Source organism: the organism of the source record quoted next, unplaced genomic scaffold (assembly GCF_019419815.1).
Source record: "Pyrus x bretschneideri cultivar Hongxiangsu unplaced genomic scaffold, Pyrus_bretschneideri_v1 Contig15, whole genome shotgun sequence".
Lineage (NCBI taxonomy): Eukaryota > Viridiplantae > Streptophyta > Magnoliopsida > Rosales > Rosaceae > Pyrus > Pyrus x bretschneideri.
Window position 1 is genome coordinate 2,185,001 of NW_025999446.1, and position 17,204 is coordinate 2,202,204.

The window sequence follows — 17,204 nt, forward strand, 5'->3', positions numbered from 1 at the left end:
TCATTTGGTTTGCTATAAATACCCAAGTCCCCAAGCATTGTATATCATCCAAGGAAAAACAAAGCCTAGAGCTAAATAAGAAAAGCTTTGCTAATTAGTTTGTTTTGTGAGCTTTCTTTAAGAGTGTGCTCTATTTTCTTCTTCTTGGGATCATTAGAGTTATCTTGGATACTCTTCTTATTCAACAAGACCATCCTTCTCAAGCCCTCCAGTTCCATTGCAACTTCCATCATTGTTGGTCTTTCTTCACCTTTTACTCTCAAGCACCTCTTTGCAAGGTTAGAAACTTCCTTAAGCTGCTCAACATTTGCCTCAGTCACAATACAATCATCAAGAACTTGCAGCAAGCGGTCGTCTTTCAGTGCTGAAAGAAAATACTTTGCCAAATTTCTCTCTTCCTCCGGCTTGTCAAACGAAAGTGCCTTCTTTCTTGTTAGTAGCTCGACGAGGACAACTCCGAAACTATAGACATCGTTTTTCTCAGTCAACTGGCTTGTCTGCAAGTATTCCGGGTCTAAATACCCGAGAGTTCCTTGCACCATTGTAGATAACTGAGCTTCGTCCAATGGAACCAATCTTGAGGCTCCAAAGTCAGACACCTTGGCTGTGAGATTCTCATCTAAGAGTATATTTGTAGACTTGATATCTCTGTGAATTATAGGAACGGAAGCTGCAGAGTGCAAGTATGACAGCACGCCAGCAGTTTCTGTAGCTATCCGTAGACGAATTTCCCAAGGCGCGTTGAATTTGGATGATTTGGTTGTGTTATGGATGTATTCAAACAGGGTTCCATGGGCGACAAATTCATAAACTAGTAGGGGGACTTCGGTTTCCAAACAACAACCTAAAAGCTTGACCACATTCCTGTGGTTGATTTGGGAGAGTACGACCACTTCATTTATGAATTGCTCTGTCTGGCTTTGATCTACCATTTTGGCCTTCTTGATTGCAACTACTCGGCCGTCTGCTAAAATTCCTTTGTAGACTGTATCGAACCCTCCCTTGCCAATGATTCTAGTCTCATGATAATTTTTGGTGGCCTTCTCAAGTTCTCCTGTTGTGAAGATTTTTGCCGTTTCATGAGAGGATCATTGCCGTTCTGAAAGTTGCTGATGTAGCATGATCCCTCCATTTCGCTTGAAGAATTTCTCCTTTAGCTTCATGAGCTTCCATCTTTTGTATCCCAAATACAACCAAGAGCTGCCCATGAATAGGGACACGAGGCCTACGCCGATTCCTACATATCCAACAAATTAATTGTAAACCCTGGTACGTAGTTATAACCAAATGAAATGAGTATGTATTGCTACCTGGACCATATGTGCCGACCATCTTTTTCATCACATCTCTAACGAAGTTTGGATTCTTTAAAAACATGTAGAAAAGCATTGAATCACTTGTTAATCACTTGTTACTGATAGGAGCATATTCATGCGACTTAAATGGCTTGTTCCCGTACGTTTACGTTATGTTTCTCTAGTTATTTTAGTCCTTTATGCTTCTTTTGTGTGTTTTCAGGTTCCAAGGGCTTAGGGAGCAAGAAAGTGCATTTTGAGGCTATTTGGAGCATTTTTGTGCATGGATTGGATAGCTTATCCATGGAGCCAAGTAGATGGACGAAATTGAAGATCAAACCATTCACTTATCACTTCCATTCACTTATCACTCACCATATATCATTCATTTATCACTTAACATATCATTCATTTATCACTTAACATATCATTCACTTATCACTTATCATAACCATACATTTATCACTTATCATACTCATAATCATCTACACATTTCAACCATTTAAACATATGCATTTCAACTCACATGCACACCCACCTCTTTCCACCTAATCCACATGCTTTCACAACCTAATTCACATGCACATTCATCCACCTTTCTCCAAAGAACCGTGCACATGCATTCATTATTCATTCACTTTGCATTCCCTTTGCATTTCAACCCACATGCCTCTTTAATCATTCAAACATGCAGCCACATATTCATCATTAAGCCACACATTCACATACATGCACTCCCATTTCACATCCACTTCACCCTTTGCTGTGCACATCAACAATTCCAGCACCATTAACCCCTTTTTGCCATGCATTTCATACCCTTTCCACTTCCCACTTCATCATTATTCCCCCTACATTCCACCTAATCCACATGCCTTCCCAACAATATAATTGAGCCAACCTAGCTAACCCTACATGCATTTCTTTATTCATTCTTCATCACATGCATTTTCACCACCATTCACACACACATGCATCCTGAAAATCTTGTGCCGTGTATCTCCTTCAACTTTCCAGCTTCCCACTCCTTCAATTCAGCCACCATTCATTCTTTATTCCACATACACTCATCTTCACACACCCTAGCTATCATTCACATGCATTCACATGCATCACAACCCCAAAACCATCAAGAAAACACTCCATGCCGTGGCCTACTCACATTTCCAACACCTTCACATGCATTTCCCACCTAACATTTCCCCCTTTAATGCACATGCATTCCCATCATTCAATTACCCCATTCACACACCTTTTCTTCAAGCCTAACCCGTGCATTCCCTTGCCTTTCCACAATCCTATTCATCAACACATGCAATCACATGCATCACAAACACAAAGAACCATCCTGAAAACACATTGCTGTGCACCTCACATTGAAATTCCAGCATCTTCACATGTCTTTCCAGCTTTCCCTTTCATTTTCACCACTCATTCTTCATCATTTCAGCCACCTACATGCATTAATTATTAAACTCTTCATCATTGCAGCCAGAAAATCATCAAAAACTTCCCAAACACATGCACACACATGCAATTCCAGCACCAACAACAAGCCATGCCGTGGGATCCTTATGCTTTCCAGATTTTCACATGCTTTCATAGCTGTTTTTCCACCACATTCAAGCCACATGCATGCTTAAATAAACAGCCATATACACCTTCACTACTCCTATAAATACCCTTGCATTCATTCATTCATTCATCATCTCATTCACAACACAACACCCCTCAAACACATCCATTCTTCTTCCTAGCCGTGAGTTTTTCTCCCTTACAATCCAAACACCATCCATCCAATTCCATAATTCCCCAATCCATTCAACACACCAACAACATCCCTTAGACCTTATGCCACAATAAAGAGGAAGATAAGAGAGCCTAAACGTTCATACAATTCAAGTTTGAGTTGTTGGAATGTTTAGGCGTTTCTTTGATTTCAATGTTTAATTTCAATTCTCTTTGTTTTGTACGTATGAGGAACTAAACCCCCCTTAGCTAGGGGGTGATTCGAAATATATGTTTATGCTTGCAATATGATTTGAGTACTTCTAATTACGTTTCATAAATTGTGAATTCAATTTGTTTAACTATTTGATTGATAACCTATTTGTGTATGTTTATTGAGAGTTGACGCTTAATTTTCATGCACGAATTTGACGCTAGAATATAAGTGAGTTTCACGTAATAGTTATGAACTTATATTCACAAGTAATGGAGGTTGCTTATAAACAATCGCGTTAAACATATTCTTGGCATAAGTTTCATGCAATCATAGTAACGAATGCCTCGTCAACACTTATAGTTTTCATGTTGCTTAATGATTCTTGCTTGTATCTCTATTATGCAATTCATGTAGGGAACTTGTGAGGAATGCTTTGGGTTGTCGTATGCAATCATCCAATTCATTAACTTAAGGAAAACTTGACGGTTAATTTAAGCGGACCTAATTAACCCGGGGCGTTGAGAATTCATGATTTATTGAAAAGCAATTAGATTCGTTTTATATGCAAGTATAACATGTATGGAGATGAACCCCTTAGCTAGCCATCCCATCCATTTATTTCCGTCACATTCATCTTTATAATCTGTTTTTATTTCCAAGTTTCCATTTTAGTTTAAATTCGTCCAAATCCAATCCCCCTTTATTTTGTTTAAGTTTTAGTCTTAATCTTTCTTACTTTTAGTTTAGCATTCTTCGAGTTTAGTATAGTGTTTTAAACTTGTTTTTACGTTTTTGAAGTCAAATCCAAGTGGTTAACAATCCCTCCTAATCCCCGGTCCAGAACGATCCCTACTTACGTACTTACTACAATTGACAAAAAGAGGGTTTAATTTGTGTGCGCATAAATCACGCATCAAATTTTGGCACCGTTGCCGGGGATTAGCAACTTTGCTAATCTCTTGGATTGTTTTATTTTCGTTTGTGTGTATATATTTTTAGTTTTATTTTAGACGCAAGACATGGCACTTGATAGTGCTTCTCTTTTGTCACAGCTTAAGGAAGAGTACCAAACGCAAAGAGTTGGTACATTTGATCATAATCAATCAAGGAACGACGTGTTTTCCAATTCGGATTGGAGTGATCATTCAAATTCTATGTGGTGGGAACCTCAACATATTCAACAAGAAGGATATTGGCAGCCTTATGAGGAGTTCTATTCAACGTCTATGCATCCACCACAACCTCATATTCAATATGCCCAACCAAACTCAAGTTCGTCAATAGATTATAATCAAAAGCTTAATGAATTACTTTGTTTGGTGCAGGGCTCACAAAACCAAGTCGAGGAGACTCAACAAGGAGAATATTGGCAACCATATGAGGAGTTCTATACAACGCCTATGCAGCCACCACAACCTGCCCAAAGCAATGTAAGTAATTCAAGCGATAATGATACGATTTTTCAATTACTTACTACTTTGACGCAGGAAGTCCAAACTCAAAACAAGGACGAACAAAATCAAGACAAGAAGTTGGGTAAATTGGAGGAGCACATGGGCAGATTATGGAGTTCATGAAACAAATTCAAGAGCAAGAAGTGGATGAGGAGCTGCTAATTGAGGAAGAGGAACACACGCAACCTATGGCAAGGGTGGAAACACCTTGGCCGCAGGCACCTATTGCTCCTACGCTATCCAATTCAGGTAAGGTTGTTCCAAAGTTAATTATTTCTAACCCCGTTCCACTGAATGTCCCTATTCCTTGCAGGTTCATGAATTCCAAGCAAGAAGAAGGTGAGAAAAACATCTTGGAAGCCCTTCCAAAAGTGCAAAGTATGGAATATCAAGAATTCGTCAAAGAAGATGTTTTTGAGGCAACCAACCCCAAAGAAATTGAATTTTATGACACAGGACAAGGACCAATCCTCACACCACATCTGGGCGAGTGCAAAGTCCCTGAAACGTTCAAAGAAGATGTGTTTATCCTTGAGTTCTTGTCAGAGCACACAGGTAAGCCGCCTCCTCGAATTTCAATTTTCTTTTATACTAATATGTTGTTAATGATCCAGGCACCCACTCTAGAATTTAAACCATTACCGGATCATCTCAAGTATCACCCGCCATTCAAAGATAAATTCCACGTCATGGGTCCTAAGTGAGAAAAGAAGTTCTTCGTCCGGCTGCAAGACGTAAAAGAAAGCGCTACTTGGGAGGCAACCCAATACAGTGAATAAAACAAAGCTTGTTCATTGATTTTTCGAGAAATTACAATTGTATCTAACAAAGAAAGAGAAAGATGGAGCCTTCACAAGGGTTGTGTACGTGAGGCCCCACTACGTGGCAACACTCTCGGAGCAGGAGGTCTCGGAGCAGAAGGCATCGGAGCAAGAGGCATAGGAGCGAGAGGCACCGAAGATAGATCATTCAAGGCCCCAATCCTTGGTGGAACGCTGGATGACCCAGGGAAAAGGTGCCTCTGGAAGAAAGCCGCAAGCCTTTGACGGTCATCAAGCTCATCAAGTTTCCTCTTCATGCCTGTCGAATAATTGTTGGCAAGCACGTGCAAACTTCGGTTCTCGTACTTAAGCTGTTTGATCTCCTGCTTAAGACTCTCTACCTCCGCCATCAAGGATTCAACCTGACGGGAGCGAGCAAGAAGGTGTTGGCCCATGTTGGACACAGATCCAGCGCACTGAACGCTAAGAGCCAAGGACTCTTGAATGGCCAACTCATCGAACCGTCCTGAAAGCAGCTGACTATCTTTGGGAGTGAGGAGGTTCCGAGCTACTATCGTAGCCGTTGTTGCATCCGTCATCACAGAGTCCTCATCTGTAAGAGGGCCATGAGAAGATAAGAAAGACGGGCACCATACCTTATCCTGACGCGGCGCAACAGGATCATTGCTTAGACTCAAATCTAAGCAAATGTTCGATGGGTTAGATGAGCTAGCCATTTTTCAAGAAGTTAAAAGAGAAGGGTTGGATGGAGTGAAATCTCGACAGGCCGGAGATGATTTCTGGGCAATTTTCAAGTGTGCATGCTAGAGGTGATCGATCACCTCTATTAAAGGAGAGGCGTTCACCGATTCAGAAATGAAGAGACACCACTCTTCAAAACCGGAATTTCCGGCGTAAAGATTGCCAGCTCGTCAGACGCAATCCCGGCTTTTCAGAAAGCGTGTGTAACTTTGTCAAAAGCTCCCAGCTTTTCAGAAGACGCGTGGAAGGCGAGAAATCAGCTGCACACTTTTGCCGACAAGCGTGGAAGACAAAGCCAAAAGCTCCCGGCTTTCCAAAAAGCGTGTGCATATTTGTCGAAAGCTCCCGGCTTTGCAGAAAACGCGTGCCACTTGTCAAAAGATCTCAGACAGAGCCGCATCCGCACTACTACGTGTCGTTCAGAAAGCGAAGGGGCATCGCTCAGAAATCGAAGGGGCGACTGCTCAGAAATCGAAGAGGCGCATTCAAAGATCGAAGAGTCGTCACTATTTCAAAAAGCCGGATTTGCGGGATCAAAACGTTTGTCGACAACGGTAAAAGAACAGTACCACCACTTGCTATTGAATTCCCTATATATGTCGACCTTCATCTTTTATGGCAAGACAGAACTGAAGAAAATGCCCAACTCTTCCTCACCTCTGAGGGCGCACTCCCAGCAAAGCCTTTCAAAATACTCAATTTTTTCTTCTTCCCCAAAGATGATACCAGATGCCTGGAGTACAGATGACCCAGGAGGAAACGGTAGATGGAAGCATGTGCTGATTCATTCACCGCTTCTTCAAAAGCAAAGGTATCTCATATCATCAAGGTCAAAAGCAAAAGTATCTCATATCATGCTCTTTCCCTGTCCTTTTCTTTGTCCTTGTTCTTACTCGCATGGCAAAGTGAAAGAAGCAATCAGCCGGCACTTGGAGTCAGTCTTCCGATCTGGAACCAACTGCCTGGAATCCCTTCCCTGATTGCTTACCTAGCGTTGCTCTCGAGTAGTCATCTTCAACGGTTGATACACTTCCAGAGAAGGGACCACTTCTGCAAAGGGGAGCAAGTAAGGCAAGTGAAAATGATACATTGAAGCATGTGGAGACAAGCTGCAACTGCATATGCTGAGCTATCCTCTAACCCTCTTCAATACGAATTGGAAAGATTGAACAAAGAAACAGATAAATGGAGGAAGCTCAAGACCTTCGGGGGAGTCCAAAAGAATCCTGCTGCCCAGTTCAAGAGTAGCACAAAGGAAAATCAATGATCGGAGGAAACCAAAAGAATCTCCAGCTCAGTTCAAGAGTAGCCTGTGGAAAAACTCAAGATGAAGCCTCACTGCAATCACCAAGGAAAAGATGGAATTTACACTCCATAACCAGATTTGCATCCCTAAACTCTTCTCTTTGTTAGATACATTCTGCCATGTTTAGTATGTTTAATTGCTGTTTATATGTTTACTTGTGTTTAGTGTGGTTTTAAGCTTAAAACATTGAGGACAATGTTTGATTTAAGTGTGGGGGAGTTACTAAAGTGTTTTGATGCAAATTCGTAGGGTTTTATCCACCATAACTTCAAATGTTGTTTCTTGCTGTTTTTAAGTGTGTTTAGTGTGTTTTGACTTAAAAATTCGAAAATCACATAAAAATTTGAAAAACATGTTTTGAAAAGCCTAAAAAGAGTGTTTTGAGTCGTTTTTGTGTCGTAGGTCACCTTCCAACACAATGATAAGGATTTGGTTTCTAATTGCATGACTGTTAAAAAGAGTTATAAACATGGAGAAAAGTTTGATTTACTCTTGGTATATGCTTGGTTATGGTTATAATGTATGACTTCACATGCAATCATAAAAGAAAAAATCGTTTTTGTAACATGCTTGAAGGAAGGAACTCAAACAAACGCTACAACCCTGAGAGACTTGAGCCTATAACGTTCTTTGGAGAGTATAATCTGTGAATTCTTGTTTTCTAAAGTCGTTGCATGATCTCATTATTCTTTGCTTGGTTACTACTTAGAATGCGTTTCATCATATAGTTCCAAATGCTAGAACTCATGCCAATTTCATTCAAAGCATGTTATTGATTTGCATAACATATATCAAGATGAAGTTGTGTAGTTGCCACCATAGCCAAATAGCCTCACTTCCCATATTTCGTATATGTTGTAAGTTTTACCCCCGTTGAGCCGTGTTAGCCCATGTTCTTTGTTAACCCACTTTATCCTCACCTAACCTAGAATATGACCGTCCTTACCCTTGTTCTTGAAGCATAGTAAGCAATGAATTCTTTTTTATTAAGGTATTGCAGAAAATAAGTGTGGGGGAAAGAGTGTTTATGTAAGTTGATGTGCCATAGGCACGGCCAAAAAGGAAAAAAAAAAAAAAAAAAAAAAGAGTTGAAAAGTATTGTTGGTTGAAGTAAGGGCCCAAAACAATAAATTAGGCCCTAAGAGTTGTTGAATCTCCCCCTTATGTCTATAAGTTGATTTCTGCATGCCAAGTGAATTCTAAGCCTTAATTTCATTACTTTGCTTGCTATTGTTTAAAGAACTTTTGTTTATCCCTACCTTTCCTTGTGAGCCAATATCCCAAGCCCCGTTACAACCCTTGACTTCTATCTTGAGTGTTGTGCATTTCAATTGTGGAGTTTGAATTTGGTATGAGCATATGGTGTCACTGGTTCTCGCGTCTAAGTAGTAGCATTCCATTCATGAGATCATATCTAAACATGCTTATTAACTCCAGAAATTGCTCTCTTTGTGATATATATATGTGAGTGTTCGTTTTCATTAATCTTCTCACATATGACTAGATTAGGGTGTGTAGTTAGAAAATCTGAGTGAAAATCGAGTGCATATCTTGTAAGGAATTGAGCAAATTCTCTAAGGCATGTTACTACATTCAAAACATGGTTTTAAATGCTTAATTGTGAAATAGTATGTGGTGACTATGATTAAGAATGTACTTAAGTGTGAAGATGACTAAAATCTGTGAGAATGATGATTTTTAACATGTCATGTGCATTGGAAATCCCTAAGACGGTTGTTGGAAGGTTTAGGTTGTGTTTTACGTGTTTAGTGTCGTTTTGTTTATTTGTTTTTATTCTGTTTTGCTCGAGGACTAGCAAAAGATAAGTGTGGGGGAGTTTGATAGGAGCATATTCATGCGACTTAAATGGCTTGTTCTCGTACGTTTACGTTATGTTTCTCTAGTTATTTTAGTCTTTTATGCTTCTTTTGTGTGTTTTCAGGTTCTAAGGGCTTAGGGAGCAAGAAAGTGCATTTTGAGGCTATTTGGAGCATTTTTGTGCATGGATTGGATAGCTTATCCATGGAGCCAAGTAGATGGACGAAATTGAAGATCAAACCATTCACTTATCACTTCCATTCACTTATCACTCACCACATATCATTCATTTATCACTTAACATATCATTCATTTATCACTTAACATATCATTCACTTATCACTTATCATAACCATACATTTATCACTTATCATACTCATAATCATCTACACATTTCAACCATTTAAACATATGCATTTCAACTCACATGCACACCCACCTCTTTCCACCTAATCCACATGCTTTCACAACCTAATTCACATGCACATTCATCCACCTTTCTCCAAAGAACCGTGCACATGCAATCATTATTCATTCACTTTGCATTCCCTTTGCATTTCAACCCACATGCCTCTTTAATCATTCAAACATGCAGCCACATATTCATCATTAAGCCACACATTCACATACATGCACTCCCATTTCACATCCACTTCACCCTTTGCCGTGCACATCAACAATTCCAGCACCATTAACCCCTTTTTGCCATGCATTTCATACCCTTTCCACTTCCCACTTCATCATTATTCCCCCTACATTCCACCTAATCCACATGCCTTCCCAACAATATAATTGAGCCAACCTAGCTAACCCTACATGCATTTCTTTATTCATTCTTCATCACATGCATTTTCACCACCATTCACACACACATGCATCCTGAAAATCTTGTGTCGTGTATCTCCTTCAACTTTCCAGCTTCCCACTCCTTCAATTCAGCCACCATTCATTCTTTATTCCACATACACTCATCGTCACACACCCTAGCTATCATTCACATGCATTCACATGCATCACAACCCCAAAACCATCAAGAAAACACTCCATGCCGTGGCCTACTCACATTTCCAACACCTTCACATGCATTTCCCACCTAACATTTCCCCCTTTAATGCACATGCATTCCCATCATTCAATTACCCCATTCACACACCTTTTCTTCAAGCCTAACCCGTGCATTCCCTTGCTTTTCCACAATCCTATTCATCAACACATGCAATCACATGCATCACAAACACAAAGAACCATCCTGAAAACACATTGTCGTGCACCTCACATTGAAATTCCAGCATCTTCACATGTCTTTCCAGCTTTCCCTTTCATTTCCACCACTCATTCTTCATCATTTCAGCCACCTACATGCATTAATTATTAAACTCTTCATCATTGCAGCCAGAAAATCATCAAAAACTTCCCAAACACATGCACACACATGCAATTCCAGCACCAACAACAAGCCATGTCGTGGGATCCTTATGCTTTCCAGATTTTCACATGCTTTCATAGCTGTTTTTCCACCACATTCAAGCCACATGCATGCTTAAATAAACAGCCATATACACCTTCACTACTCCTATAAATACCCTTGCATTCATTCATTCATTCATCATCTCATTCACAACACAACACCCCTCAAACACATCCATTCTTCTTCCTAGCCGTGAGTTTTTCTCCCTTACAATCCAAACACCATCCATCCAATTCCATAATTCCCCAATCCATTCAACACACCAACAACATCCCTTAGACCTTATGCCACAATAAAGAGGAAGATAAGAGAGCCTAAACGTTCATACAATTCAAGTTTGAGTTGTTGGAATGTTTAGGCGTTTCTTTGATTTCAATGTTTAATTTCAATTCTCTTTGTTTTGTATGTATGAGGAACTAAACCCCCCTTAGCTAGGGGGTGATTCGAAATATATGTTTATGCTTGCAATATGATTTGAGTACTTCTAATTACGTTTCATAAATTGTGAATTCAATTTGTTTAACTATTTGATTGATAACCTATTTGTGTATGTTTATTGAGAGTTGACGCTTAATTTTCATGCACGAATTTGACGCTAGAATATAAGTGAGTTTCACGTAATAGTTATGAACTTATATTCACAAGTAGTGGAGGTTGCTTATAAACAATCGCGTTAAACATATTCTTGGCATAAGTTTCATGCAATCATAGTAACGAATGCCTCGTCAACACTTATAGTTTTCATGTTGCTTAATGATTCTTGCTTGTATCTCTATTATGCAATTCATGTAGGGAACTTGTGAGGAATGCTTTGGGTTGTCGTATGCAATCATCCAATTCATTAACTTAAGGAAAACTTGATGGTTAATTTAAGCGGACCTAATTAACCCGGGGCGTTGAGAATTCATGATTTATTGAAAAGCAATTAGATTCGTTTTATATGCAAGTATAACATGTATGGAGATGAACCCCTTAGCTAGCCATCCCATCCATTTATTTCCGTCACATTCATCTTTATAATCTGTTTTTATTTCCAAGTTTCCATTTTAGTTTAAACTAGCAAAAGAGCCCGCGCATTGCTGCGGGTTTACAATTCTGTTTAGACATACTAACAACAATGTTTACATCTCTATTTACACAAATATACTATTCAGAACTTCCGACTCTCTTCATTGAAACTTCAGAGGTTTTTTCCCCTTGCTTAGAAATTGGAATAAAACTAATTATTGAGGTGATTTTTTTAATTGCTAAAAAATTGGATACTTTCTTCAGTTAGTTTTCAAATACATTTACTAAGAAATGTCAAAAACAAATATATGCTGATCTCCAAATTTAAGTACGCCATGAAGAGAAAAATAATAATTACAACTTACACATGTTATTACGCAAACAAATGAGGAGAAAGTACTCTTCAAATTGCTAATCTCACATTTTCCTCTAAGCTAACCACAATAAACTCTTTTACCACAATTCTTAGCCTGCAGGTATGAATAAAGGTTAGAATTCACATGTTATAGTAAACAGAAATATACTCTCATTCTGCTAAATTGTGAACTGAGAAAAACAAATGCCTAGATGTAGGAAAAGATTTATAAGATCTTAAAAAATGTAAAAAAAAAAGGGTAATCATCCTCTTATAAATGTTTTATTATACTTTGTACCCGACCAAACATTGCATCTGTGTGTTAAAAAACATAAGGATAGAACTTGAAGTGTTCTTAAAACGGAAACCCAATTGCTTGATGTTTTGAGGCTTCCAACTCAGTAGTCATTGCAGCAAATTTGGAAATGAAACAACGACATCTTTCGAACCACAGATATTATGAATTCTCTATAATTGGTGCAAACTTCCCTATATAAATAATAAAGACAAATGCATAATCTTGAGTACCTTGTATACAGTTCCAAAACCGCCTCGACCTATCTTATCACTCGGATGAAAATTATCCGTCGCGGATCTTAATTCATTGTAGGAGAAAGCCTTGATATTTTCCAGCATATTCTCTATGCAACACACAAAACAATCAATCAATCACAATAACAATGATGATCCAACGGAATCACATGTACAAAAAACCCAGTCGGAGGTAAAAAAAAAAATAACAAAACCAGAAAGTGGGAACATTTAACCATGTCCGTACCATCAAGATCATGACCAAATCGACCAGAACCAGATTTCCTTTTCCTCTCAGCAACCAAAGCACCAAAGCAGCTGCAACGCATATTAACTTGTCCACAATAATCAAATCCTACCTTCTGGGTTCTCTCAAATGTACAGAAAAACAGCTCCGTTCTGATAAGAGAGCCCTCCCTAATCGGATTTGGACCAACCCATGTTGCCAAAATCCTAAATTTCACAACCAAATAATCACAAAAATTTCCTCAAAACACCAAAAGTTCAAACTAATAAGATTTGAAAATTCGAAACAATCCACCTTGTGTATTTGCAGATTATCAATCAAGTTTTGATGTCCTGATTCCCTTTAGCATCTGTTTCTGTCAGCAACCATGGAGAGCAAGAGAGAGCTTGAAATTCTCTGTTTAAAATAAATATATATAAAAAGATGCTCTTTTATGCATTTTGGCAACATTGTTATAAATAAGATGTTGAAATTTAAGAGCATTATGTAAAAGATATTAAAAAAAAATTAAAAAATTAAAAACCCCATCTATTATGATCTCTGCATACCCCTGCTGTCTCGTAGGAGAAGCTGATGAAAAGTGGCAGTAGAATCAAGCAACCAAGTTATGAAATACAAATTTAAAATTTACCTATTTACTGTGTCTAATGAACCTGTGAAATCAAATAGTTAAACCCTAAAATGCACCATTGCAAATAGCATAAGAAAATTGAAATTAACCCTAAAGAAATTGGGAGAGAAGAATATGAAGGGAATACCTTTCGGCCCTTTGAGTTATTGGAAAAAAAACCCAACAGAGCAAAAGCCTCCAACTCCAAAGACTGTTGTGGGATTTGGAAGGGAGCAAGCGAGAGAGAAAATATCAGAAGAAATAAGGCAAGAGAGGGGGAACCAAAAGGGGGAAGAAGAAGCAACAAATGCGAAGAAGAGGAAGAAGAAATAAGGGGGAAAAAGGACGACTGAAATTAAGTACGCAACCATATACTTATAATAGCAACTAATCAAATAGAAATAAAAAAATATGGAGGAATCATATCGGTCACACTTACAAAGTATTGAAAGATATCGAGCAACAAAGTCAGTCTCACAGTTAAGTTCAATAATAGCAGCCTTGTTCTCATTCTGAGCTAGAGCCAGCAAGCCCTCAGCAGCCATCCGAGATGACTTTTTCGACGCCAAAACCTTCCTTCTCCTCCTCAATTCCTTCTGAGCAGCCTCTGCATTTCTTTAAACCAATTTTTTTGAAGCATCACTAAGTTTGACACCTGAATTGTAATCAAAGAAACCATGTTAATTATGGTAGGAACAAAATAAGATTCATTAATATGATTCTCTACATTAATATGATTCATTACATGAAAATGAGAAGAAAATTGGAACTTTACACACAAAAATTAAAAGAGCCATGTTCAAAAGAGTTTTCTAATTATCTCGAGGAGAGAAGGTCACCCAACATGACCAAAAACAATATTTCTTTTACTACAGCTATAGACATCAATTTCTATCTGACAACAAATCTTAAATTACATGGATAATATTTATGGTTATAAACTGAAAACACAACCTGACGTGATCCATTCGTTGATAATGCACCAATTTGAAAAGCAACCACACAGCTATGGTTATATTTTCTCTCCCTGTTCACAGACAACATAAACCCATTTGTTAGTGACTCAAATAAATAACATAGAGGATGAACTAAAGCTATAAAGGAAGACCACCTTCGACCTTATGAACATATCGAGGTAGAATTTCACATAATAAAAAATCCCTAATTTAGAAATTACCTAATCTTTTGCAGGATGAGGGTATGGTAGTGTTTTCGACGGCGGTGATGTGGCCGCGGTGGTCACGACGGCAGTGATGGGGTGACAATGGTGAATCGTGATGGTCTGAGCTGCATAACAGCCAACACAAACAAAATCCCCAAAAATAACAAAATGGAAATTTGAACACAAAATCCATTTGTAAATCCAAAATCACAAAAAAGAAATTCAAACAAAACAAAAAAGAAATTAAGAGAGAAACGGAGGAGAGAGAGAGATCGGAGTACCGTTAGTTAAAGAGTGGACGGCGTCAGTTCTCGGAGCACTGTAATCCCAGAAGATCTCTTCCGCCGTTGGCGGACTCGAGCCCATCTCCCTGTTACTCTCCTTCATCTCACCGAAGCTCTCGAGTTATAGAAATGGAGACCAGTTTGTGTGGTTTTGGTTTTAGGAAGCAGGAGCCGATGCTATTCCAGAGATGGTGTTGTGGCTGCTAGGGTTTGAGAAGGACAGAAACAGGAAGAGTAAGAGATGAGAGAGCGCTCACTTAGCGAGGAGATTAGAGAGCGCACGCGTGTAACCCAGTAATCCGTGCTAAACCAAACGGACAAAATTACCCTTTGAACTGTTAAGAATTACCCTCCCAACCCAGCCTCGTTTGGCTGGTATTGTTGTAAATAGCATGAAATCCAGTGGCTCCGTGCTAAACCATATGGACAAAATCACCCTCTGAACTTTTGAGAATTACCCTCCCAACCCAGTGTATGGCCCGGCACCCAAATCCCACGGACAAAATTACCCTCCTATCTTTTCATAATTACCCTCCAACCCAGCCACATATCAGATGGCTTTCTTGCAAATAAGGTGAAATCAAGGGGCATTTTCTTGACTGTAGCCATGAACAGGCCAATTCCCCTCCAACTTTAGAATAGATAATTCGTCCAAATCCAATCCCCCTTTATTTTGTTTAAGTTTTAGTCTTAATCTTTCTTACTTTTAGTTTAGCATTCTTCGAGTTTAGTATAGTGTTTTAAACTTGTTTTTACGTTTTTGAAGTCAAATCCAAGTGGTTAACAATCCCTCCTAATCCCCGGTCCAGAACGATCCCTACTTACGTACTTACTACAATTGACAAAAAGAGGGTTTAATTTGTGTGCGCATAAATCACGCATCAGTTACCATATATGTACATGCTTACCAACGACAATTTGGATAACAAAGGTCCGATCAGGGGTGCAACCTTCTCCGTCTTTTCTACCATCACCATGGTACCCCTTGTGGCAAGAACAAGTATAGTTTCCCTCTGTATTTATACATTTTTGCTTGCGTGTATTGAGCTCTGGAACCTCACATTCATCAATGTCTGCAAAACAACATAACCCATGCTCAGAAATTAAGCATATTATTTTAATTAGTAGTACTAATAAAGTGAAATAGAAATACCATAGCAGTCATTTAGGTATGGATTCCCTTGGTAACCTTCGTTGCACTTGCAGCGATACCCGGATCCATTCTCGACATCAAGACACGTTGCGTTGCCCTGACATGTGTAATTCGGCACTTGTTTCTTCTCAACAACGTTAGCGCAGGTCTCATTTCCAACCGACCAATCGAGTACCACCGGAAGTTGTGTATTTATCAAATAATCCGACCACAACATATTGGAGAAGAAGTTGAACTTGCCCCCTTGGACAACGAAGGAAAAACTGCAAGGATTAAAGGAGTACACATTCGAATGATTTTTAAAACTCGTTGCACTCACCTCGAAAGAAGTCATTCATTGAGCAATTGGTGTTTCACAACAGCCGATACCACTGCAGGAACCATTGGCAACGTAGTCAATGCTGCCACACACTGTAGTGCACCCACCAGTGTATCCGTAGTTTCCATTTTTGTCTCCCTTAATGTACCCATGGGTGTCACAACCAACTGCGACAAACACGTTTTCGGTGTTTGATATGAAGAAACTGGAAAGAGTGAGAAAATTGGTAAAGCCGTCAATCGGCTGGCCTGATTTTTCGTAACATTGTACGGCTGGGTATAGGGTAATGTAAAGCTTCCCATCTACGGATATTTTTGTGACATCAATCGAATGACTCTTTCTAAGAAATGGTTTTGGGGGGTCATAATGTGTGCTATTACAAGTAATGAGGAAATCCTCATTTAAGTAACAGCCCTCTTTTGTACCAAATGGATACGGGATGCTAACATTCCCACATTTGTCTTGACAACCCGGCTTGACTTCTACTTCACCGGGAGGAGGAGGAGAAGGAAGAGGTGGAGAGGTTAATTGTGTTTGGGCTGAAGTGGCTGCTGCTAATAGTACCTCTATTACTATTATGAGGATGATAGGTTGCAGAAGCATTTTTTGTTTGCTCATGGTCATGGCTTCTAAGTTTTTGTTGAAAAAATGAGATGTTTTGGTCCTTTTATTGGTAGGGAGGAGGAAGACTTGGAGAGGAAGAATTGGAGGGGAAGACTTGGAGCG

At 39.1% G+C, this 17,204-nt stretch overlaps 1 protein-coding gene and 1 pseudogene across 1 annotated transcript; both read right to left on the bottom strand.

The window, feature by feature from the left end:
* LOC125475501 overlaps positions 1–17,204 on the bottom strand; it is a 21,077-nt pseudogene extending 3,873 nt beyond the window's left edge.
* LOC103939371 (receptor-like cytoplasmic kinase 176) lies at positions 11,957–13,238 on the bottom strand. The gene is made up of 3 exons (XM_048580284.1): positions 12,951–13,238; positions 12,701–12,813; positions 11,957–12,287 (listed from the first exon to the last, which is right to left on the bottom strand). The coding sequence occupies exons 1-3, from the start codon at positions 13,030–13,032 to the stop codon at positions 12,252–12,254; spliced, it is 231 nt and encodes a 76-aa protein (XP_048436241.1). The 5' UTR covers positions 13,033–13,238; the 3' UTR covers positions 11,957–12,251.

Bases quoted from the DNA above. Each gene is read 5' to 3' on its own strand.
- LOC103939371 (XM_048580284.1), bottom strand. From the start codon at position 13,032: ATGCGTTGCAGCTGCTTTGGTGCTTTGGTTGCTGAGAGGAAAAGGAAA. The intron at 12,814-12,950 runs GTACGGACATGG...TGTGTTGCATAG, and splicing joins ATTTGGTCATGATCTTGATG to AGAATATGCTGGAAAATATC. The intron at 12,288-12,700 runs GTACTCAAGATT...TCATACCTGCAG, and splicing joins GTTTTGGAACTGTATACAAG to GCTAAGAATTGTGGTAAAAG.